The sequence below is a fragment of the Mesoplodon bidens genome, assembly GCF_964165515.1.
Source record: "Mesoplodon bidens genome assembly, chromosome: 13".
In the NCBI taxonomy this organism is placed as follows: domain Eukaryota; kingdom Metazoa; phylum Chordata; class Mammalia; order Artiodactyla; family Ziphiidae; genus Mesoplodon; species Mesoplodon bidens.
In genome coordinates this window covers 40,480,710-40,504,572 of record NC_138169.1, presented here as the reverse complement: position 1 = coordinate 40,504,572, position 23,863 = coordinate 40,480,710, and the positions used below count along the sequence as shown (strand labels likewise).

At 41.9% G+C, this 23,863-nt stretch overlaps 1 protein-coding gene across 3 annotated transcripts in view; it reads right to left on the bottom strand.

The window, feature by feature from the left end:
* Nucleotides 1–23,863, bottom strand: part of LAMA3 (laminin subunit alpha 3) — a 252,215-nt gene that overhangs the window by 223,600 nt on the left and 4,752 nt on the right. For all 3 annotated transcript variants that reach the window (XM_081251703.1, XM_081251700.1, XM_081251701.1), the window contains exon 2: nucleotides 8,421–8,573. In XM_081251703.1, the coding sequence (XP_081107829.1) occupies nucleotides 8,421–8,573 (153 nt within the window). The remainder of the gene's footprint in view (nucleotides 1–8,420; nucleotides 8,574–23,863) is intronic.

Here is a 23,863-nt window from a genome sequence, read left to right as displayed (position 1 = left end):
CATGTACTGAGGATGTAGGACCTTCCAGGACTTTTAAGGCCCATGGAGAAAAAGACTATGATACGCTCCTTGACCTTAAAGGAGCTCACGGTGTACCAAGCCTTCGTGACAGAGCGTAGCAACTGCCTCAGAGCAAACAGAAACAGAAGGGAGGGAAGCAAGCAGTCAGGGAAGGTTTCCAGCAGGTGATGCCTGAGTCACCTTGGGAAGGAGGTAGCCAGACCAGGTGGTGAGCATGAACAGCACCCAAACAAGGCCACAAAGCAGGAAATGTCATGGAGTGTTTAGGGAATTACCAATAGGTCCCTACTGATGTGACGTAGAGTCTGCGGGAGAAAGTGGCATCTAGAAAAGAGGCTGGTGAAAAGGCAGGAGCTAGACTGTGAGGGGACTTACATGCCACGCCAAGAAACTTGGACTTTATTCTGAAGGTAATGGGGAGCCAACTAGAGGATGTTCATCAGGGAGAAGGACACGTTTAAACCTTTGTTTCGCTCTGGAAGCAGTGAGAAAGATTGACAGGTAGATGCCTGGAAAACAGCCAACCTCAGTCATCTCTACTGTTTCTCAGCTCATCTTTCTACACCATGAGTGACTGCAGAACTAGGGGAGGGACCTGAGAGCAGAGGCTGGGAGATGGGTTAGAAGGCTGGTGGACTAATCACAGGTAAAGCTGTCAAAGGACCAACTAGGGTAGCATGGTATTGATGAGAGGAGGAACGGGACTCCAGGATATTAAGAATCAAGACGTAATAATTAATCAGCTGGTAAGGAGCGGCAGGAGGGGGAAATGCAGGAATGTGGAAGAGACTCAGTGAGTCGTATGCTGGTGTACTGGCTCCTGGAAAGAAGCCTTGATGTGTAACATTGGCTAATTCCTGTGGTGTAAATGCTCCCACCACGGCTGCTGTCAGTGGATACAGGGCTGGGAAGAGATACACAATCTCAGCTTTCACCACAGGTAGGGGCCACCTGCAGCACACAGAAGAGATTGCCTGGCTGCCTAGAAAGCTTGCTTCCCTTCTAGGGCAACAGCTAGACTACGTTTCCTGCCTTCTCTGTAGTTAGTTAGTCTAAGTCTTTGAACCATTGTTTGGAGGGGGTGACCAGGCCAGGATCGGTTACGCTTCAACTATTCACGAATGAGAAATAAACTAGTATTGTGTTTAGCCACTAGCATCAGATCTATCTGTTTCAATCTTAAGTAACCTTAGGTAATAATCTTATGTAATATATGGAGTAAATGTTAATTCAACTTCATGGCTTGAGGAAATGGGTAGATGGTGGAAAAATATATTGAGAAAAAAGAATACATCAATTGAGGAAAAAAATACTGAAAACAACCAACATGGCCAGAGAATACACCGTTTTTAGGTCAGAAACTATTTCCCGGGCATTATTTTCTATAGTAGTGTTTAAAGATCTTGGAATCTATTCACAAACATACATTACCGATGTTGTTTGGGATAGTGGTTCAGAGACCAAAGCAAAGGTGACATCTCAGGATTCTATTCTGTAGCTATGGATCCACTTAGCTTCTTTGAGTTTTTCACACATAAAAAGAAAATGCCAGGGCTTCCGTGGTGGCGCAGTGGTGGAGAGTCCACCTGCCGATTCAGGAGACGCGGGTTCGTGCCCCGGTCCAGGAAGATCCCACATGCCGCGGAGCAGCTGGGCCCAAGAGCCATGGCCGCGGAGCCTATGCTCCGCAACAGGAGAGGCCATAACAGTGAGAGGTCCACGTACCGCAAAAAAAAAAAAAAAAAAAAATCCCAGACTGCCAGATTCTTCCTAATGTGTAAGTTCCTTAAAAAGCACTTCAGGGCTTCCCTGGTGGCGCAGTGGTTGAGAGTCCGCCTGCCGATGCAGGGGACACGGGTTCGTGCCCCGGTCTGGGAAGATCCCACATGCCGCGGAGCAGCTGGGCCCGTGAGCCATGGCTGTTGAGCCTGTGCGTCCAGAGCCTGTGCTCCGCAACGGGAGAGGCCACAACAGTGAGAGGCCCATGTAACGCAAAAAAAAAAAAAAAAAAGCACTTCAAAAGCAAATTGCCATTTTTCGGTTATTACAGTAGCATAAAGGATAAAATTGCATCCCTAGTAGCTCAGGAGATTTTATCAGTCCCTATTTTTCTACCCACTAACAAATTATTTGCTTTCAAGGGTTGAGTCTCATGATTATATGTTCATTAATAGAATATTTTTAATTATAAATTTGCTCTGAATAAGACATCTATCTTGTGTTATTCCTCTAAAATACTTAAATGATGTTGCAAAGAGACCCAAGTATTATAAGTGGAACCAATTATCTAGTTAATTACAGGGCCAATGCTGGTCCACTCCCACCCAGAGATTTGGTCTCACAGCAATATGCTTCCACTGGTACTACATGCCCAGGAAATTCAGACCGACCCTGAGTCATCCTTGGCTCATTCTACATTCACTTGACAAATATTTATTGAGCATCTACTATGTGCTGAACACTATGCAAGATGTTGGGAGCAGAATATCATGTAGTGAACACAAGAAGACATTGTCCCTGGCTTCCTGAACCTTACAGGCTAGAGAATTCCTAGAAATTCTAGAAGACTGAGTCAAATCCAATAGTCATCCACTTTCTGGATTGAACTGTATCCACCCAGGGACCCAACTGAGTCAGACTCTTAATGACTCAGGCAACCCGAGAACCAATTTAATCCCCCAAACCCACATACTCAGGAAGAATCAGAAAGTAGCCCAGGCCTTCCTCCCATCTGAGTCAGAACTGACAAGGGCTACAAAGAATGTTTTGGATTCATCCACCAAAGTCTCTTAAAAGTTGAAGAGGACCAGGAAAAAAAAAAAAAAAAGCTCCTAGAAGGCATCTGAATACTAAATTCACTCTCAGATGCATCTGGACCCTGAGGAGTTCACAATCTATGCTGAGTTCACGAAAAAATAGGTAGACTAATGGGAAATTTCTCTGTGACCTATTTTTTTTCTTTAAAAGTTATAATGCTGTTTCTTTCGTTACTCTTAATCTGAGAGATTTAGAAACATTTTTCTGGATTTTCTACTTACTGCATTTTAAATAACTTGTTCATAGTATTTGCTTGTGTGGATGCCTAGTGGGGTTTCTGGACCTCAGTCTTGGCCCCTTTCTTCCCTGTCTTAGTTTGGGTCCTCTCTAAAACCAATTCTGGGGCTCCCCTGGTGGCTCAGTGGCTAAGAATCCGCCTGTCAATGCAGGGGACATGGGTTTGAGCCCTGGTCTGGGAAGATCTCACGTGCCACAGAGCAACTCAGCCCGTGTGCCACAACTACTGAGCCCGTGTGCCACAGCTACTGAAGCCTGTGCATCTAGAGCCCGTGCTCTACAACAAGAGAAGCCACCACAATGAGAAGCCCGCGCACCGCAACAAAGAGTAGCCCCCACTCACCGCAACTAGAGAAAGTCTGCGTGCAGAAACAAAAACCCGACACAGCCAAAAATAAATACATAAATAACTTTTAAAAATAAATAAATAAAAGCAATTCTGAGATAAAGACTTGGGTACAGGTAGTTGATCTGGGAGTTGATCTCAAGAAGTATAAATTGGGAGAGGGACACAGAGGAGGGAGAAAAGCCAATGACTGAGGTGTTAACAGGCAGATTCCACCAGAGCCTACTGGGGCTCGGTCCCGGTGGAGACTCTGAAGAACTGTGAAGAAAGCTCCTCGGAATTGTCCCAAGAAGAGGCAGGGAAATGAGGGGATTTTCCACCAACTCCTGTCTCTTCTGGGCTGAGGGTTGCCTTGGGGGCATTAAATCCTGCACTTCACAGCTAGCTACTCTAAACACAGGCTAAGAAAACTCCCAGGGCCTGGAAAGAGCCCTCAGGCAGGAAGCAGGGAGTCAGCTGGAGGCCCTGGAGATGGTACATGTGTGAACCGGCACAGGAGCTGTGGTCCGGGCTGCACACTCAGAGGTCCCGGAGGGCTGAAGGCAGGGCCTGGCCTCAAAGCCTTTGCCTCTAACAAGGCCCAAAGGACTGTCTTATCTATGGTAAGATAAGATAAGGGGTCTGTGTTATCCAGCCAGGCCCCTTTCCCCAGCAACCCTGCAGAACAGGGCGCAATGGCATCTTTTCATACCTCCAGCCTCTGCGGCAAACATTCATTCCTTTTGCGGTTTTGGGGGGGAGGGGTGTTTGTTTGCTTTGTCTTTGTTTATTTCTACTACTAATAGGTTAAAAACAGTACTCTTGAGGGCATGACAAGTTGTGTAAAAGCCTTAAAATTCTTCTTGAGAAGGTTTTCCTGTTGTTCCCTGGAACCCATGAGTCAGGCTTGTTCTGCTGGGGATCCTGTCTTGCCCCTGTGCTGGTCCCCCTCTTCCTTCCCACCTGAGATCCAGCCCCTCCCAACCTCCCGGCCACCTTGACTTCAAGGGACCATAAGAACCCCTGCTTCACCCACATTCACGTGTTTTTCCTTATACCTCACCCTGGGGGAGGAAAAGCAGAGTGAATATAGGGAGTCCACAGAGTAAGATTCGTTCTGATTTTGAAGGAAATCCAGGAGCGTAACTAAAGCCCATTGCTACACCTTCTTATCTCACAGGGGGAGATGGCCAGAGGTCACGCCCCACCAGGAAGAAACAAATGTCCCTACATTCCAAAAATTCCCCTTTTAAAAACTGGACATCCACATTTTGCTTCAAATGTCAAAATGAACTCATTATACTTGGCCGGACAAGACGAAAGTTTCCAGTAACACATTCTGTTCTTACTCTATAGCCTGAAACTGATTAGTAATATACAATGTAATGAACTTGAATGGCCCCAGAATATGCCACTGCCCCTGGAGAATTGCAGAACCTTCCTACATTTGCCACCTTGTAAGGAGGAAAACTGCCCTTCAAGATCAAGTCCTGAAGGCAATGTTGTCACTTGTCAAACTGTGTTGGCCAAGAAAAACAACAATGAAAACCACCAAGCAGTCCAAAACACAACAGAGAAAAGTAACCTCCTCGTGACAAGGTAAGCTGTCAAACTGACTACAGCACATCAAATTGCAGTTCTCAATAGCTAGAAAAAAAGTGGTTTCGTAATAACAAGTTCATGGCCTATATTTGATTTCCCAACTGTGCATCAAGATTCATACTTCCTTAAGTCAGAAGGAGAAAGAAAAATACCACATGATATCACTTATATGTGAATCTAAAATATGACACAAATGAACCTATCTAGGAAACAGAAACAGAATCATGGACATAGAGAACAGACTGATGGTTGCCAGGTGGGAAAGGGTTGGGGGAGGGATGGAGCGGGAGGTTGGGGTTAGCAGATGTAAGCTTTTATATACAGGATGGATAAACAACAAGGTCCTACTGTATAGCACACAGAACTATATTCAATATCCTATGATAAGCCATAGTGGAAAAGAATATTAAAAAAGAATGTATATATATGTATAACTGAATCACTTTGCTGTACAGCAGTAATTAACACAACATTGTAAATCAACTATACTTCAATTAAAAAATAAATTTAAAGAACTAAGAAAAAAAGATTTGCACTTCCTAAATCTAAGGTCTGTAGGTCGCTATTCAATTATGAAATCTAACCTCTCAGTGACACTTTCATGGTTAATTCCAGCAAAAAAGGAGAAAATACAGATCCCACTACTGGGGCATAAAATGATTCTTACAAGATAAAACATGCTTGTTAAAGCACGTGTTGCTCCAACACAAGGAAAAAGAAACATCCTTAGTTTGACATAATGTATATTGCGTTCCCTGCTTTTAGACGTTTCTAGAGTATTTTCTACAGGATTATATACAGTATTTTCTAGAGGAGCAGAAGTTAGGAGTCAGTCTGTTTTAATAATGAGTGTTTACTAAAGTTCACTTTATTTTATTAAATAAAAAATTACTTAAAAGCCACCAGCCTGAAGAGGTTTAGAAACAAAGTAGTCAACTCATTCAAACCTCACGGCAATCCTATGAGTTGAGCACTAGTATCATCTCGCTTTATAAATGTGGAAACTGCAAGAGAGAGCAGTGAAGTCTGTGGCTCAGGGTCACATAGAGAGTAAGCAGTGCATCAGGGCATGAACCGGGGTGGGCTGACCCTAGGACCCACACTCTCAGCCACCTACAGAGGAGCATCCCAGCCAGGATGGAGGTGGGTGGGCACAGTCTTCATGAAGATGTTTACCATGGCTCATGTCTGCCAGCAACCAGCAAATTACTAAATTGTTCCTATGCTGGTGTTTTTTTAATTCATCTATCTTAATTAAGGATTTTTCGATACATCAAAAGGGTACTTTTAAAAGGTAGGTTTTTAAAAAAAATAGCCTTAAGGGAAAAAAAGCAAATCCACAAGGCACTGGTATGTTCAGTGAACATCATTTAATGGGTTAAAATTCCCAGCTAACTACAGAAATCCTGTTTAAAAAGTGGTATGACAGGTAAATCCTAGTCATTATAGGCAAAATCTCTACTGAATTAATGCTAGAAGGATAAGACTAATTCATAGTTGAAACTGGGGTTATGGAGTCTTTCACACCATGACAGATCTCCCTGAATTATCTCAGATGCAAACTGACAGTGAAAATATTCTCAGGAGAGGCCTGATTTAACAAAACATATGGGCAGAAGAGGTGGAAAACCCTTCTATCACCAAACTGAAGATAGCATGTTCATTGGAAGGAATCTCAGTATCATTCGATTTCCAGTCTGTGGGATGCATTTCCCTTTTGTATTTCTTATGTATCCCAAACACCAAGAACAGTACCTGGAACATAGTAGGTACTCAAGAAATATTTGTTGAAGGAATAGGATGAAATATATGGGAGGCATTGCCTGGTCTGAAGGAGGAAAAAAGAAGGTGCTTTAATTTTCTACTGCTGTTTAACAAGTTACCGCAAACTTAGTGGCATAAAACAACACCATTTATTATCTTGTAGTTCTTTACGTCAGGAGTCTGGGCATGATGCAGGCAGGTTCTCTGCCCAGGGTCAAGGCTGCAATCAAGGTAATCACCAAATGCCTGGGAAGACCCACTTCCGAGTTTGCACATGTTGTTAGCAGAACCCATATCCTTAAGGTTGCAGGACTGAGGTTCCTGCTTTTTTTTGCTGGCTGTTGGCTGGGGCCTCTCTCAGTTTCTAGAACCCACTCTTAGGTCCTTGCCATGTGGCCATCACCACAGGCAGCTTTCCCCTTCAAGGTCAGCAGGAAAATTTCTCATATTTCAAATCTCTTCCTTGGGGTAGGACTCAGTCACTTTTAAGAGCTCCCTTAATTAGGAGAGGTCCCTCAGGATAGTCTCCCTTTTGAGCAGCTGACTTGGGACCTTAAACGTATCTGCAAAATCCCTTCATCTTTGTCATATGATGCCACTTTATCAAGGAAGTGACATCCATCGTATTTCTAGTGCTGTCCACAGTCAAAAGAGAGGGCCATGTACACCAGGAGGGAAGCATTGGGGGACCATCTTAGCCTACCACAGGAGGACAGGTCTGAGTCAGGTACCCTCGTGGACCAGCTGGCCAAACAAGGACAAAAACTGTGGTAGTCAGTGTCCACAGAATCAGAATTTCCAGGAAAGAGAATGCTATAAAAACATCTCTGCCATACCCATGTTCATAGTAGCATTATTCACAATAGCATAAGGGTGGAAGCAACCCAAGTGTCCATTGATGGATGAATGGATAAACAAAATGTGATACCCATACAATGGAATATTATTCAGCCTTTAAAAGAAAGGAAATTCTGACACATGCTGCAACATGGATGAACCCTGAAGACATTCTAAGTGAAATAAGCCAGTCACAAAAGGACAAATACGATATGATTCCACTTATATGAGGTACCAAATGTAGTCAAATTCATAGAGATAGAAAGTAGAATGGGGAGTTAGTGTTTAATGAGTACAGAGGGCCAGTTCTGCAAGATAAAAAAGAGTTCTGGAGATTGATTTCACAACCATGTGAATCTGTTTAACACTACTGAAGTGTACTCTTAAAAATGGCTAATATGTTAAATTTTATGTTATATGTACTTTACCACAGCCAAAAATAATAATAAAAAATACCTTTGCCAATTATACTATTTACAGCTATTTTTTAACTCATTCAATAGACGGGTATGGGTGTCTGCCTTGTGACAGGCACTGTGCTGGGTGTCAAGGGACACAAATATTAATGTAACAGGTTTCACAGTGATTAGTGAACTGAAACTGAAGTTTGTTTTTAAAATAATCATTATTATATCAGAAAAAACCACAGAGGATATACGTATATGTATGACTGATTCACTTTGCTGTACAGCAGAAACTAACACAACATTGTAAATCAACTATACTCCAATAAAAAAGTAATTAAAAAAAGAAATAACCACAGAAACAATGATCCAAACTGATTTTTCCTCATTGCAGATGAAATGCCCCAACTCACCTGCCCCAGATCCAAGGTGACGTTGACTTTGTTGTATCGCGTGCCTGAGGAGAGAGGAGGGCTTTGCCACCAAAGTTCGGATCCATCAATTGCGTTGGTGATGGGGTGTGCTTTCCTGGGGTCCTCGGAATTGCAATAGTCACAGAACTGGCCCTGAAATAATAAAGCTCTTGTTTTATTGTCAAGTAGTTTTTTCTTATCAATTTAGTAGAAGAGGTAATTGAAACAAAGACTGTTTTCTATAGCTTAGAGAATTCAGCTATTGAATTTCATCATAATGTTTTCTGAAGACAGTAGTAAGGCTTTCTCTTTCTCATTCAGTCTTAAACCACATCACCTGTTTATACCTCTGTTCATCGTGTTTCTAGGATACACGTATTTATCTTCCATCAGTTAGAGCTATGTTTTTCTTGTCTTGTATGACACTTTAAGAAGAGCCTGTTGGGCCTGGGATGCAATGATGTTCTCCTTCAGCAAATCCTTTTTGCTCTTTACATCCTCCTCTGCAAGTTCTGTGTCAAGCCCTGGGATACAAAGAGGATCCCTGCTCACAGCCCCGGTGGAGGTGATGCGCATACAAGTAACCATAAAGGAAGTAGGTTTGGCAAGAGTATAGAGCGCTGGGTCTAAGGCAGGGCGGAAGAGGTGGGATTTCAGCTGCCTGTGAGGATGGAGAGGAGGTTGGTAAGTGTCAGTGAGCAGTCAACAAGGAAGGTGTTCCAGGTGGAGGAACGAGCACCAGCAAAGGCACAGAGACCAGCTGGTCCATTTGAACAAGAGCATAAGTAATGGAAAACCACACCTGAGGGGTAAGTGGGGGAGATGTGGCTGGGCTGTGGATACCAGAGTGAGAAGTCGGCAGTTAATTTAGTAGGTAAGTGGGAATCCATTTTTACCTGGAGTGGTATTTATTTGATATTATCATCTCTACTGAATTCTGATTCTACTGATATCATCTCATCTTCTTACTGAATTACTCTTTTTTAGTAGGCAGATTCTCTTGATTCTATTTTGTTTTGTTTTTGTAATGAATTTTAGCACCATTACCACTCAAAAAGCTGAACATAGGCCTTTCTTATATATTGAATATACTTTTAACTGGTTCAAAGCCTTGTGCTTACCCAGTAGTGGATGTCACATATTGAACTGCTTTGCTCCCCAATTAAATGATCTAAGGGCATAACTACCACATAGGAGAAGGATAGAGAAGCAAACTTAGACCCGCAGCCCCTCCAGAAACGTGCTGTGACAAAAGGGTAACTCTGCCCCAGACAAGCATCTTGGAAGTTAATTTTTTAATGCTCAAGAATAAATTCAATCCTGGTGTGGAACTAAATGTGTGGCCGAATGTTTTCATCGAGTGTGTTACAGAGGGTTCTTTCATATGTGGTGATATATTATGTACAACTTTATCTTTTGACCCTTCATGAAGATACTTCTGTAACTCAGAAGCAGCACCATGGGGTATGCAGTCCCATCAGTTCACGAGCCCAGAGTCCACATGTGTCTTGCCTTCCCTATATCACTTTAGCTTAGACTGTCATAGAAGCCCAATAAAGGAATAAACCCCTCAGGGTTTTTCAAAAAACTGTTTGAGTCCTTTCTATAAAATTTTATTATTATAGTAAGTATAATTGATAACTATTTAAGCTAGGACATACTAACATTTATGAGTATTTCGCCCTTTAATGATTTTTATTTTTCTCATTTTCTCCCTAGAAATCATTTTACCAGTTTAATTATTTGGTGAGGGAATTAAATTATTATTTCTTCAAGTTTACAAGATTTACATGTGATAGAAGCAAATCTCCTCCAAGGATGTGGATGCTTATAATCTACATTCATTTCCATCTCCAGAGTATAGATATGAGGAATGCAGATGTTCCTGTTTTGTTGTTATAGGTGAATTAAGGACTCACCATTAGAAATAAAAGTTTAAAATCTCTCAGTGGAAAATAAAGGTGAATACCTTTAAGAACTTGGAGCAAGGAATGAGTTCTTAAACAAGATTCAGAAAGCACTGACCACAAAGGAAGAGACAGATTTGAGTACATTAAAATTAAGAACATTGGGTCCATCAACAGATGAATGGATAAAGATGTGGTATATATATACATATGCACATACACACACACAATGGAATACTACTCAGCCATAAAAAAGAGTGAAATAATGCCATTTGCTGTAACATGGATGGACCTAGAGATTATCATACTAAGTGAAGAAGTCAGACAAAGAAAGACAAATATGATATCACATGGAATCTAAAAAAATGATACAAATGAACTTATTTACAACACAGAAATAGACTCACAGACATAGAAAACAAACTTATGGTTAACAAAGGGGAAGGGGGGAGAGATAAATTGGAAATTTGGGCAGATACACACTACTATATATAAAATAGATAAACAACAAGGACCTACTGTAGAACACAGGAAACTATATTCAATATCTTATAATAACCTATAATGGATAAGAATCTGAAAATATATATATATGTGTGTGTATATATATATATATATATATATATATATATATATATATAATTGAATCATCTTGCTGTACACCTAAAACATTGTAAATCAACTATATTTCAATTATTTTTAAAAAAGAAATTAATGTTAAACAATAAAATCATTCTCTCCCCCCAAAAATTGATTAATTAATTTTAAAAAATTAAGAACACTGGTTCATCAAGGCACCTTCAAGAAGTAGAAAGAAAAATTAATAACTGAATGATAGTCACAATACACAGTGGCAGATAATCCCCAATGATGGCTGCCATCAATTCCTTCTCTGTGTGTGTCTGCTGCTCCACCTATCAACAGGTGGAGGCTATTTACCCTGGAGGTTATTGTCTCCCCTTGAATCCAGACTGACTTTATTATTTGCTTTGCTATAGCAGAAGCATCATTCTGGGATTTTCAAGCAGAGGCCTTAAGAGGACTGACAGATTCTACTTCCTTCCTCTTGGAAGACAGCCTCCAGGTAAGAAGTTCAACCACTCCCAATCACCACGCCATGACAAAGCCCAAGCTAACCAAGTGGAGAGGACATATGGAAGAACACAGGGGCACTCGGCATGTTAGTGAAGCCCTGGACTGTCCAGTCTACCCTAGCCAGCTGCTGACTACAACTCAGTGAGTCTCCCCAGCTGACAACACATGGAGGAGAAGAACCGCCCAGCTGAGCCCAGTCATCCCACACAATTATAAGAAAAACATTGTTTTCATTTTAAACCACTAAGTTTGGGGATGGTTTGTTACACAGGAACCAATAACTGAACAAAGAGCACAAAATCAACAAGGAATTCTCATCAGAAATACATATCAAACTCCTACAAATCAATAAGGAAAGTATAAACAACAGTTCAATAGAAAAAATGAGCAAAAGAAAGAAAACGCATTTTACACAAGAGGAAACACATTTGTCAATAAACATTTGAAGAAATGTTCACCATTACCATCACTAGTGATCAGAGCAGACCACAGTGTAATACTGTTTTTTATACCCAATCAATAGGCCCAAATTTAAAGTTTGAGAATAACAAGAATTGGAAAGGGTGTGGTAGGAGTATGAATTGGTGCAAAGACTTTGGGAACTATTTTGACATTACCTCCTAAAGTTGAAAATTCACATTTCCTATAACCCAAGAATTCTACCCTTGAGCTCACAACCTAAAAAGAAACTTCTGCACAAACTTGATGCATCATGTTTAGGAATATACATGGCAGCACTGTTCACAAAAACAAAAAACAAAATCCTACCCAGCCACAGGAGTGTGAATGAATCAACAGAGGTATATTCACACAACAAATGAATACATGAACAATGATGGATAAATGAATATACACAACAACATGCAATAATACAGATGAATCTTAGCAATAGAACATTCAACAATGATATACTTTTTATACAGTTAAGAACAACCAAAATGAAAAGCACTTACTTTTTAGGAATATGCATATAGATGTAATAAAAACTATATAGAAGGGAAAAATTAATAAAGGATTCAGGATGATGATTACCCCAGATTGAGAGAAAAAGAGAGACAGGAGGTGGGGAAACCATATGGTTAGGCATAAGTTATTGCTAAGGCCCTATTTTGAGTTTTGGTAGCAAGTTCATGGGTGCTTATTATACTATTAAAATTTTATTTTGGCTGCACTGCACGGTATGCGGAATCTCAGTTCCCCGACCAGGGATCAAACCCTTGCCCCCTGCCGTGGAAGGGTGGAGTCAACCGCTGGACCACCAGAGAAGTCCCTTGTTATACTATTTAAAATCCATCCATCCACATACACATTAAGGCTTATCATGCAAGGACCAATGACGAAAGCATGTCCTAAACTGAGGGTCATGAACAATCCATAATCTAATCTAATTCTGCACCTGAGGTCAAATATTTTTTAAATAACCATAAATAAATAAAAGCAGGACAAAAACTGGTAGAAGTCAGAGAAGAGGGGGACAGAGTACAAAGAGGATCCTTACATCCTTGTGTTCAGTTATTCATCCATCCAGGCAACAAACCGGTATTGACCATGTACTCTGTATCAGAAGCTATTCCAGACAGAGATGAGAATATTGAAAGATAAACAAGATAAGGGACTCACGCTCTGAATTGTGTCAAAGCTATTATTAGCCTAGTCGTGTGGGAAACAGCAAATGTAATAGAAGGGGCTAGAAGGAAAGGGGACAAAACTGTTCAAATAAACAACAAAAAGAGAGTTGAGATCCAAGGCTGGAGGTCCCCAGAGGACAAGCTAGTGTTTGCCCAGAAGCCCACGGAGTGACCTACCCTCTTTTAGAAAGATGGAAAAAAAACATAGTCTCTCCTAGTTGCTCACATTTTTGATGATTCTCCTTAACCAAAAGCCTCTCGTATATAATACTGTGCAGCTGAATTCACAGCATAAACACTGTCTTGTTCTAAGAAACTAGAGGTTGATTACAGCACCACTCCCTAACACGACTTCTTTTATTGTCTGAACAGTCATTCATTTATTCAACTTTTCCAAATCGCCACCAATGTGTGGAGCACTGTGTTGGATGCTGGGGTAAAAACAAAGGAACAAATGCTAAGAGCTGGACCTGGCCCCGGAAGAAATTCAGTGGGATAGAAGAGAAGTAACTCAAACACAGCCTGTTACCAGCAGGTGCTGGGATCAAGCGAGCGTGTGGGGCGTGGGAGCCCAGGAGAGACACGCCACGCCTTCCCTGCCAAATCTCCACCACATTCTCAGATTCGTATCAAATCAGGACCTAAAGACCCAGAAGTGAAGGCTCACAGAGGTGAAGGGCCTCACCTCACACCACACAGCCAGGACGTGCAGGAACCAGGACCCGTGTGTGGGTCTGGCCACAGTACTTACAGCTCAGAACGCTTTCCATCCTGGCCTGGCTGCTCTGGAAGCTGCATCAAAGAGCCCCGTCTTAGATTTGGATGGAGTGTGAGGCCGCACTGCAGTAGCAATTATGTGGTTTTCCAAACACCTGCCCACGACCAGATGTGTGGGAAGAGATCCAGCTGAGGAGAGAACCCCGTCTGACAGAAGCTTAGCTGCACCCATGCCCTGCGGCAGGCACAGAAAACACGGCAAGATCTAACCACGCTCACCCATCGACAGCCCTGTTTCATGATCACCACGTTTGCGCTACCACGAACCCTCCTCCTCACCATCACTCACCGAGGCTCCTGAGGTTACGGGCCTTAAAGGCACTGTCTCAAGTGGCCAGACCCAAGCCAGCTGGAGCCCTGATGTGGAGGACATTCTGGAGTGCGCCCATTCCAAACTTGGGATTGCTCCTTTACCAAAACCTTGTTCAGAACGTTCTCCTTTCTGAGAGGCACAAAGCACGTGGGCGTGGTTACCTACAACTAAGACAAGCATCTTGTAAATGTCCTGAGCACCTAAACATCTGCACAGAGTGGGGTGAAGGGCGATCACACAGCCCAGGAAAGCGCCCAGCTCTGTGGCCCACACACAGCTTTCACCCCACCAGAAGGGGGCGCTTTGCCCTCTAGTGTGCCAGGTAGTGGTGGAAGAGATTTGAGAGACCAAACAAGGGGCTCCAGGTTGGTTCCAGGTACGTATATTTTAATTAATTTATTTTTTATTTCTTTATTTTTGGCTGTGTTGGGTCTTCGTTGATGTGTGCGGGCTTTCTATAGTTGTGGCGAGCGGCGGCTGCTTTTCTTTGCGGTGCGCAGGCTTCTCATTGCACTGGCTTCTCTTGTTGCAGAGCATGGGCTCTAGGCACATGGGCTTCAGTAGTTGCAGCACCTGGGCTCAGTAGTTGTGGCTGGCGGGCTCTAGAGCGCAGGCTCAGCAGTTGTGGCGCACAGGCTTAGTTGCTCAACAGCATGTGGGATCTTCCCGGACCAGGGCTCGAACCCGTGTCCCCTGCATTGACAGGCAGATTCTTAACCACTGTGCCACCAGGGAAGCCCAGGTATGTATTTTTTAAGGCAGATAAGCAAACATCTGCAAAATGTATACCTATTACTCAAAAACTATGTCCACTCAGACCAAATTCCAGAGGGTTTTTCTTTTAATTTGTTTCAAAGAGATGCATTTTGGAGTAGAATGATGGAGGTCTAAATCCTGCCTCTACCAGTTACAGCTTCAAAATGTTAGTCAAATTATTTAGTCTCCCTTGGGTTCCATTTTCTGTTTGTTAAAACGGGCTAACACCACCAACCTTACGTGGTGATTTTGATGATTCAATGAGACGCCATCCATAAAGTGATCACACCGCCATCAGAACCACTGGGGTGTTTATCCATTCATCTGTTCATCAACACTTAGGTTGCTTCCATATCTTGGCAATTATAAATAATGCTGCTCTGAACACTGAGGTGCATGTATCTTTTCAAATTAGTGTTTGTTTTTTTCACATACATACCTAAGAGTGGAATTGCTGGGTCATATGGTAGTTCTATTTTTAGTTTTTTGAGAAACCTCCATACTATTTTCCACAGTGGCTGCACCAATTTAGAGTCCCACCAACAGTGTACAAGTAAAGCCCATCTTTTTAATGGTTTCCATATAGTCCTCTTCCTTCTACTTCTCCCTCTGTTCTCTTGTTCCCTATACATCGTGTTGGCATATCACTGGCAATAAGAGGTCGCTTGGTACCTGTAGTTGCAGGTAATTGGCCTGCTCGCAAATAAACTCAGGTTTCTGAGGTGGGCCAGGCCCCACTTAGGCCTGTCCGCTCAATGCCCCAAACCTAAAGCACTTCCTCTTTAGAGCTTCATCCCAAAGCCTAGATTTACAAAAGCAGCTCTGCCTTGACAGTTTATTCGTCCAACCGTCAACTATGGACCTGCTAAGGGCCAGATACTGTCCTCAGGAGGGAGTCTGACCTTGACCTGATGCATTCCTCAAACCAAATATTTCCCTCTCAATTCCATGTCAGTTATTAATCTCCTTATGAAATAACTACATTCTTTACCACTTTATTTTCTCATTGTCCTAATGCCCTCAACTCTCTCATTCATCCTTTTAAAATTTTATCAGTCACCTAAATTCTTTTGAGAACCAGAAAGGGAATACATACATACAAAAATAAAATGAAGTATTTATAAATTCTGGAAAGTGGTCTCACTCAGAGGTAACATTCAAAACATATAACAACTAGGGCAGCGTGGCTTTCTGAGTTCCTAGAAACACCAAACATGTTCCCACCTCAGGGCCCTTGCACCTGCTGGTCCTCTGCCGGGAACACATTTTCCCAGCCTTTTCTTGGGGCTGGCTTCCTCTCAACCCTCAGCTTTCTGTACCAATAACACTCCTTAGAAAAGCTTCTCCAACTACTTGACCTATAGAAGCTTCCCTCTTTAATCTCTATCGCAAAATCCCATTTATTCTCTCCAAGACACAATGACAATCTATAATTATCATGAGTTTGCTCACTGGTTACAGTCTCCCCATAGAAGGTTAGCTGCTTAAAAGCAGGGACCTTTTCTGCCTTGTTAGGAATTGTACTCCCAGCCCATCATATCCCTGTCCTCTGTGCCTGGCACATAGATATCAATAAATATTTGTTAATATGGTAGTGGATGAATATTGCACACAAGTATGTGTACATGCATGCTTCCAGGTGGCAGTTCTTTCCTTAGGTGATAAAAAGCTACAATAGGGATCATCCACAAAAGGCAGGCTGCCAGCTCTGGGTGAGCTGCCAGGTGTTAGGTAGTCAAGGAGGACAAGGGGCTAATTTGAAAGCAGCAATCAAGACCATTCGCTTCCTGTGCCTGACGGTGCAGGCAAAAGGCAAAGGAGAAAGGTGCCAGCTCCCCAGGGTTCCATTTCCCCCATGGAAGGGCACCAGGCAAGGGTCAGATGACAGGAGAATGATCTCACTGCTCAGGAACCACAAACAAAAGGCTCCTGCCTTCTTATGCACTCAGGGAGTTGGGAGGGGGATGCAGAGAGGAGTACAACAGTACCGAGTCGGAGTCGGGGAAAGGGCCTCACCCATAGCACCCCGATAGCGCCCCAAAAAGGAGTCTCAGTGGAGGCCTCCGAACGGAGGCTCTAAGGCGGAGAATGCAGATAAGTACATGAGCATGGCTGGTCCACGGGGGCTTGACTCCTTGACTGCAGCTCCCTCCAGAAGACTGCAATGCACTGGTATGGGGAGGGCAGCTGTCCCTGCTAGGCCCCAATTAAAGCCTTTGGATTGCCTATGATGCAACCTAAAATCACACAGACGATTCTGACCTGGAGACAGCCTTCTCGCCCTCCTCTTTGAAAATCCTTTCAGTGGTGCAGTGCACTGAAGGCAGTCCTTCTCCACAGCTGAACTCAATCCTTCGCTCTGCAAAGCTACACCACCCTTTGTATTTTGTCTTCAGTGAAGATGGAGAACCAGTGGTTACAAACATTCCTATCATGATTGTGAAGGCCCTTGGCCTCATCTTCCTTGTGGTTAATCAAGCAGATTTACTCTTTCAGCTATGGTCTTCCTAAACTACAGTGACAGTTGCTATCTATTACGGCTAGGGAAAAACCACACTCCCGAACCAAAGCAAGCAACTGATCAAAGAAAAAGGTGGCTGCATGTAACACCAAGTATGTGAGGGGTACGAAGAGTTACTTCAAAGCCAGCATGGTGCTCAGAGAAAGGGAATGAAAACTTTATCAGGTCCTGGTATTTCTAGTAGAAAAAGTGCCTTCAAGGTATATTTTTATTTAAATAAAAGTCTACTATTTGACCTAAAAGATAATGAAATAAAACAACAGAAAAAAAAATCAACTAGTTTCTGGCAATCTTACTAAAAGATTTTCCTAAAGAGGTCTCTCAGCAACTTCTGCTATTTTTTCCGGTACATTAAAAACATTCGAAATTCAATGTCACATTAAAGATACATTAAGTGATCAGCTGTCACAATGAAATAGGAACATCACTTAGAAACAGATAAGACCTATAGGAAAGTTTGAAAGTCTAAAATTTTTGTGTTCTCATCAAATCACTAGGCAAACTACCTGGCATAGAATCTTTGCCACCAATGTCTTTTGTACACACAAATCCTCAGCCATATTCAGTCTCTGCAGAGCCAGTCTCAGGAAACAAGGAGCTGGGCCTTTCATTTCACAATCCCACCCCATCCTTCCCCTGATGCAGCCCCCAGAGTCCTCACTAGTAAAGGAATCACCCAACCACTGGGCTGTGTGCAGCTCACTGTGTCCAGAGCCCCCAGACTCCCACCACCCCGTCTGTGTTATTAGGCAATCCTTATTTTATGCCCCGCTGATATGTTCTTCATATTTAAGGATTACTCTCAATATGGGTGATCCCTAAATATTTGTTCAACCAAGAGCTCTCCTTATTCTGTTCAGGGACTAATTTTGAATATCAGATTGCAAAGTCTCAAAAGCAGAGACCCTAGGACCACCCAAGAGCTTCATGTAGTCCCCCCATCCTCCACCCTCCCATACACAGATAACTCACACGCTGGTCAATAAACACTGCTGACTGACCAAGAGGTTGGTTATCTGGCTCAAAGCTGAAGCTACTGCTAGGGACTGAATATCTGTGTCCCTCCCCCAAATTCATATGTTAAGACCTAACCCACTAGATGATGGTATTAGGATGAGGGTTCCACCTACATGAACGGAATTAGTGCCCTTATAAAAGAGGCCCTGGAGAGATCCCTCACCCCTCCCACCTTGTGAGGACAGTGAAAAAACAGCAATCAGCGAACAGGAAGTGGGTCCTCATGAGACACTGAATCTGCCCACACTTTGACCTTGGATTTCCCAGGCTACAGAACTGTGAGAAATAAATTTCTGTTGTTTATAAACTATCAATCTATTTTTTGTTACAGCAGCCCAAACAGACTAAGCTGAGCTGCCGTAACAAAGTACCTCAAACTGCGTGGCTTAGAACAAGAGAAAGTTATTGTCTCACAGTTCTGGAGGCTGAAAGTCTGAAATCAAGGCATTGGCAGGGCCCCTTTCCCTCTGAAACCTGTAGAGGAAGGATCCTTCCTTGCCTCTTCCAGCTTCTGGTGGCCCAGTCCTAGTCATTGGTCTCTGCCACTACATTAGGCACTACTTTGAAATTCAACACACCAGGGCCACAACTGTCTTCCAAAGGCAGGTTGTTGAAAGTCAGGTATTTTTTTTGTCAAACAGCACTTCCATCAAGGTGTTGCTCTAGTAGGAAAATTCTATGATGGTGTTGCCCTTTGAACATTTCTCCAAAAAGCATCTATGAAGTGTCTGTGATAAGCTGCCGCAGGGAAGACAAACAACAGGAAAATGTGGCCTCACACTCAGGAACCTCATGAATTAATAAGGATACAGACATGAAAATCAATGGCTCCAAGGCCATGAATGGAGTTAGGGAGGTGGCACAGAGTTTGGCTGGAACTCTGAGGGAAGAGTAGTTGGCTCGGCAGTGGCAGCATAGCACAGCAGGTAAAGGCATGAACTCTGCAGCCAGAGTACCTGGCTTTTCCACGTACTAGCTGCATGACCTTGAACAAATCACTTAACCTCTCTGTGCTTCAGTTTCCTCATTTGTACACTGAGTATGCTCAGAGTACCTCCTTTATAAATTGTGAGGATTAGGAAGTTTGTGAAAGGGGCTTTAGAACAGTGCCAGGTATCGGTTGTGTTAAATTAATACTCCACATTAAACAGGGGAGCTATTGAACCAAAAAAAGATAAAAACAACAGGGGAGCAAGTCTCCTGGTTACTAGGCTGTTCTCCCTATTCCCCATTCTGCCCGTCCCCCTTAATTTGGTATCACTCCTGTACACAGTATATAGTGCAACTTGAAAGTAATGGAGAATTACATCTATACCCCACAGTTAAGACATGCATAGATAATCTAATTAAAACCCATATTTCTCTCAAGCTAATATTCATTTACTATCTCCACATGTATTTTCTAAACATCTAGGATGGGAAACCAAGAGAATACAATATGCTTACGATATTGAGAAACAGGCAGGACACATGGGACTCAATGAGTTGGCTCTCCCCAGGGCAGGTTCCACCCTGTTTGGCAGGAGGGGTCTAATCAAGAATCTGCTAGCTCATGCAAACAGCTCTTTTTTGAGAAGCAGAAAAAGGCTCCCTGCCTCTGAGCAGATACAGCCTTGCCTGGGCTGGATTTTCAGCCCCCTTGGCCAGGAGCCCATGTATACAGCACAACACAGGCAGTTCTATTGACTAAGACCACTGAGGTATCATTTAATACATCTTTTCCTCACTAGGCAAATGGTTCCAGAATGTTGAGCAAAAGTTAACACAGATTTCGTGAAAGCCTAAATCACAACAGGAAATAAATTTATGATCTGGAAGAATGTACTAGTGCTACCAAAAGTCACCTTAAAAAATTAATACCTCCCCAAAAATGTTAGCTTAGCTGATAAAAATGAGTGTATATATGATGTGTGTGTATATAGGAATTAGTAGATATACATATAACTCCTAGCTCTGTCCCCTGAAAGGGTCTAGAAGCAATGACACACCGGTAACAATGAGCACACCTCATATCCAGACTTGGTTTCTACATACCACACTCAATTTAAAAAAAAAAAAAAACAGAGCTTTTTGGAAAAGTAGTTAGTTCCAACACTGGAGCAAAGAAAATTAAAAGTGACCCTGGAATATCTTGTGGTACCAGAAAGTACATAAATAAATGAAGTCCCTACATAAATAATATCTGAACTAGTTATTAACACATTACCAAAACAATTCAACATTGCTATTCTATAGAAGGCTATAAATGTCTTTATGTCTGTGGATTATTCAGCTTGCCAAACGTGTTCAGTGTATAATGCACTGTACACTTCATCATTAAAAGAACTTTTTACTCAAAAATTTAAAATGACTATTGTGATAAATCATTTTTGTAGCTTACCACTTTAGAAGTCTTAAAAAGAATTTTTTCTCTCCATGAAAAAACACATTTATTGAGCACTAACTATGTGCCAAGAAAAATGCTAAGTGCTTTTATCCTCCAAATAAACCTGTGAGATACACAGGTTTATTAATCCTGTTTTATATATAAGAAAACTGAGATTTTGCAATTTTCCAAGGTCAGAGAGCTGGTAGAGTTAGAATTTAAACTCAGGTCTACATGATTGTAGAGCCACAGTTCTTCATCTCTAAGTGAGAGTAGTTTGATAATATCTACAGTGAGATGATGTTGTATTTTCCCTCACAGGAGTTTCCCTGGTCTTTTAAGAAAATTGGGCCATAAAAAGGCTAGTCATCTACAGAAAGATCCACACTGAGACACATTATAAACAAACTGTCAAAAGACAAAGAGAAAATCTTGAAAGCAACATGAGAGAAGCAATTTATCACATATAAGGTATCCTCAATAAGATTAACAACTTATTTTTCACTGGAAACCGTGGAAGCCAGATGGCAGTGAGATGATAAAGTGCTGAAAGAAAAAAACTGTCAATCAAGAATTCTATACCTGGTAAAATTATTCTTCAAAAATGAAGGAGAAATTAAGACATTCCCAAAGAAAAGCTGAAGGAGTTTGTTGCTAGTAGACCTGCCCGACAAGAAATGTTAAAGGGAGTCCTTCATACTGAAATAAAGGACATTAGACAGTAACTCAAAGCCATACAAAGAAATACAGAACACCAGTACAAGTAACTACATAGGTAAATTAAAAAGCCAGCATTATTGTATTTTTGGTTTGTAACTCTTTTTTTCCTATATGATTTAAAACAAAAATGCATAGAACAATAATTATGTTTTTATCTTAAGGGGCAACAATGTATAAAGATGTAATTTGTGACAATAACATCATAAAAGGGGGGACAGACCTATATAGGAGCAGAGTTTTAGATGCTACTGAAATTAAGTTGATATCAACTTAAATTGGATTGTTATAAATTTAGGATGTTAATTGTAATCCTCAGAGTAAGCACTAAGAAAATTACTTTTAAAAATTTACCGGGGACTTCCCTGGCAGTCCAGTGGTTAAGACACCAGCTTCCACTGCAGGGGGCACAAGTTCAATCCCTGGTCAGGGAACTAAGATCCTGCATGCTGCATGGCACAGCCAAAATATAAATTAAAAAAAAAAATTAACAGAACAGGAAATGAGGAGGAAATCAAAATGACACATTAGAAAAATTAAACACAAAAGAAAACAGTAATAGAGGAACTGAGGAACCAAAAAATATATAATGCATATATATATGACATATATAAGACATTTGTCTTATATATAAGACAAATAGCAAAATGGCAGAAATAAGTCCTACATTATCAATAATCACTTTAAATGTAAATGGATTAGACTTAGTTAAAAGCAGAGACTGGCAGAATGGATTTATATATATATATATATATATATATATATATATATGTTCTAAAACTAGACTCTAGTAATAGTTGCACAACTCTATAAACTTTCTAAAAATTATTGAATTCACACTTAAAATGGATGCATGTTATGGTATTTAAATTATGCCTCGGGGCTTCCCTGGTGGCGCAGTGGTTAAGAAACTGCCTGCCAATGCAGGGGACATGGGTTCAAGCTCTGGTCTGGGAAGATCCCACATGCCACAGAGCAACTAAGCCTGTGCGCCACAACTACTGAGCCTGCGCTCCAGAGCCCCTGAGCCACAACTACTGAGCCCTCGTGCCAAAACTACTGAAGCCCACATGCCTAGAGCCGTGCTCCACAACAAGAGAAGCCATCACAATGAGAAGCCCGCGCACCACAACCAAGAGTAGCCCCCACTTGCCACAACTGGAGAAAACCCGCGCGCAGCAACAAGACCCAATGCAGCCAAAAATAAATAAATAAATTTATTTTAAGAAAAGAATCATTTGTCCTTCAACTGCTGACTGTAATCATTTGAAGTTTTGAAATAACTCTATTAATAATTGTTACAGGGCTTCCCTGGTGGTGCAGTGGTTGAGAGTCCGCCTGCCGATGCAGGGGACACGGGTTCGTGCCCCGGTCCGGGAAGATCCCACATGCCGCAGAGCAGCTAGGCCCGTGAGCCATGGCTGCTGAGCCTGTGCGTCCGGAGCCTGCGCTCCGCAAGGGGAGAGGCCACAACAGTGAGAGGCCCGCATAACGCAAAAAAAAAAAAATAATAATTGTTACAAATATATCAATGAACACAGTAAATGTTTTAGATTTCCCCAAAATTTTCACATCTATATCACAAAGGAAAAGGCCCTTGTTGAAGTTAACACGTGGCTCTCTTTCACAATAGTTCTATAAACAGAGCCTTAGTGAAGTTGAGTTTCCTTTATGGCTATTAGTGCAAGTTACACAAACACACAACTGGGACTGCTTTGTGGCAAGCATGCTCGCTCTTAGCCATAACTCAGGTGAGTGTACTTCTCTATCAATATCATTTAGGTTAAATACAAATTCTTATGCATAAATCAAAGTGCACTGAAAGAACTTATAAAAATATGTTGAACTGTCGATGTACAAAATCAAGATCATATGTTTGCTGGGACTTCCCTGACGGTCCAGTGGTAACACTGCACTTCCACTGCAGGGGGCGCGGGTTTGATCCCTGGTCAGGGAACTAAGATCCCACAAGCGGCACAGTGTGGCCAGAAAAAAGAAAAAAAAAGATCATATGTTTGGTAAATACGTGCAGGTCATTTCTTGTGAGCATAGTGTTTATGTCAAGCTAAACCAAACCCAAGGTTATATTTTCAACACAGCCTTCCACGTCCATTTTATCATCACCTCTATCAGATGTCAGTAAATTCAGTCCTCCCCTGGTATTTGTGAAGGACTGGTTCCAGGAACCCTACAGATACCAAAATCTGCAGATGCTCGAGCCCCTTATATAAAATGGCATTATAGTATTCGCATATAACATACATACATTCTCCCACGTACTTTAAATCATCTCCAGATTACTTATAATACCTAATACAATGTAAATGCTATGTAAATGGTTGCCAGC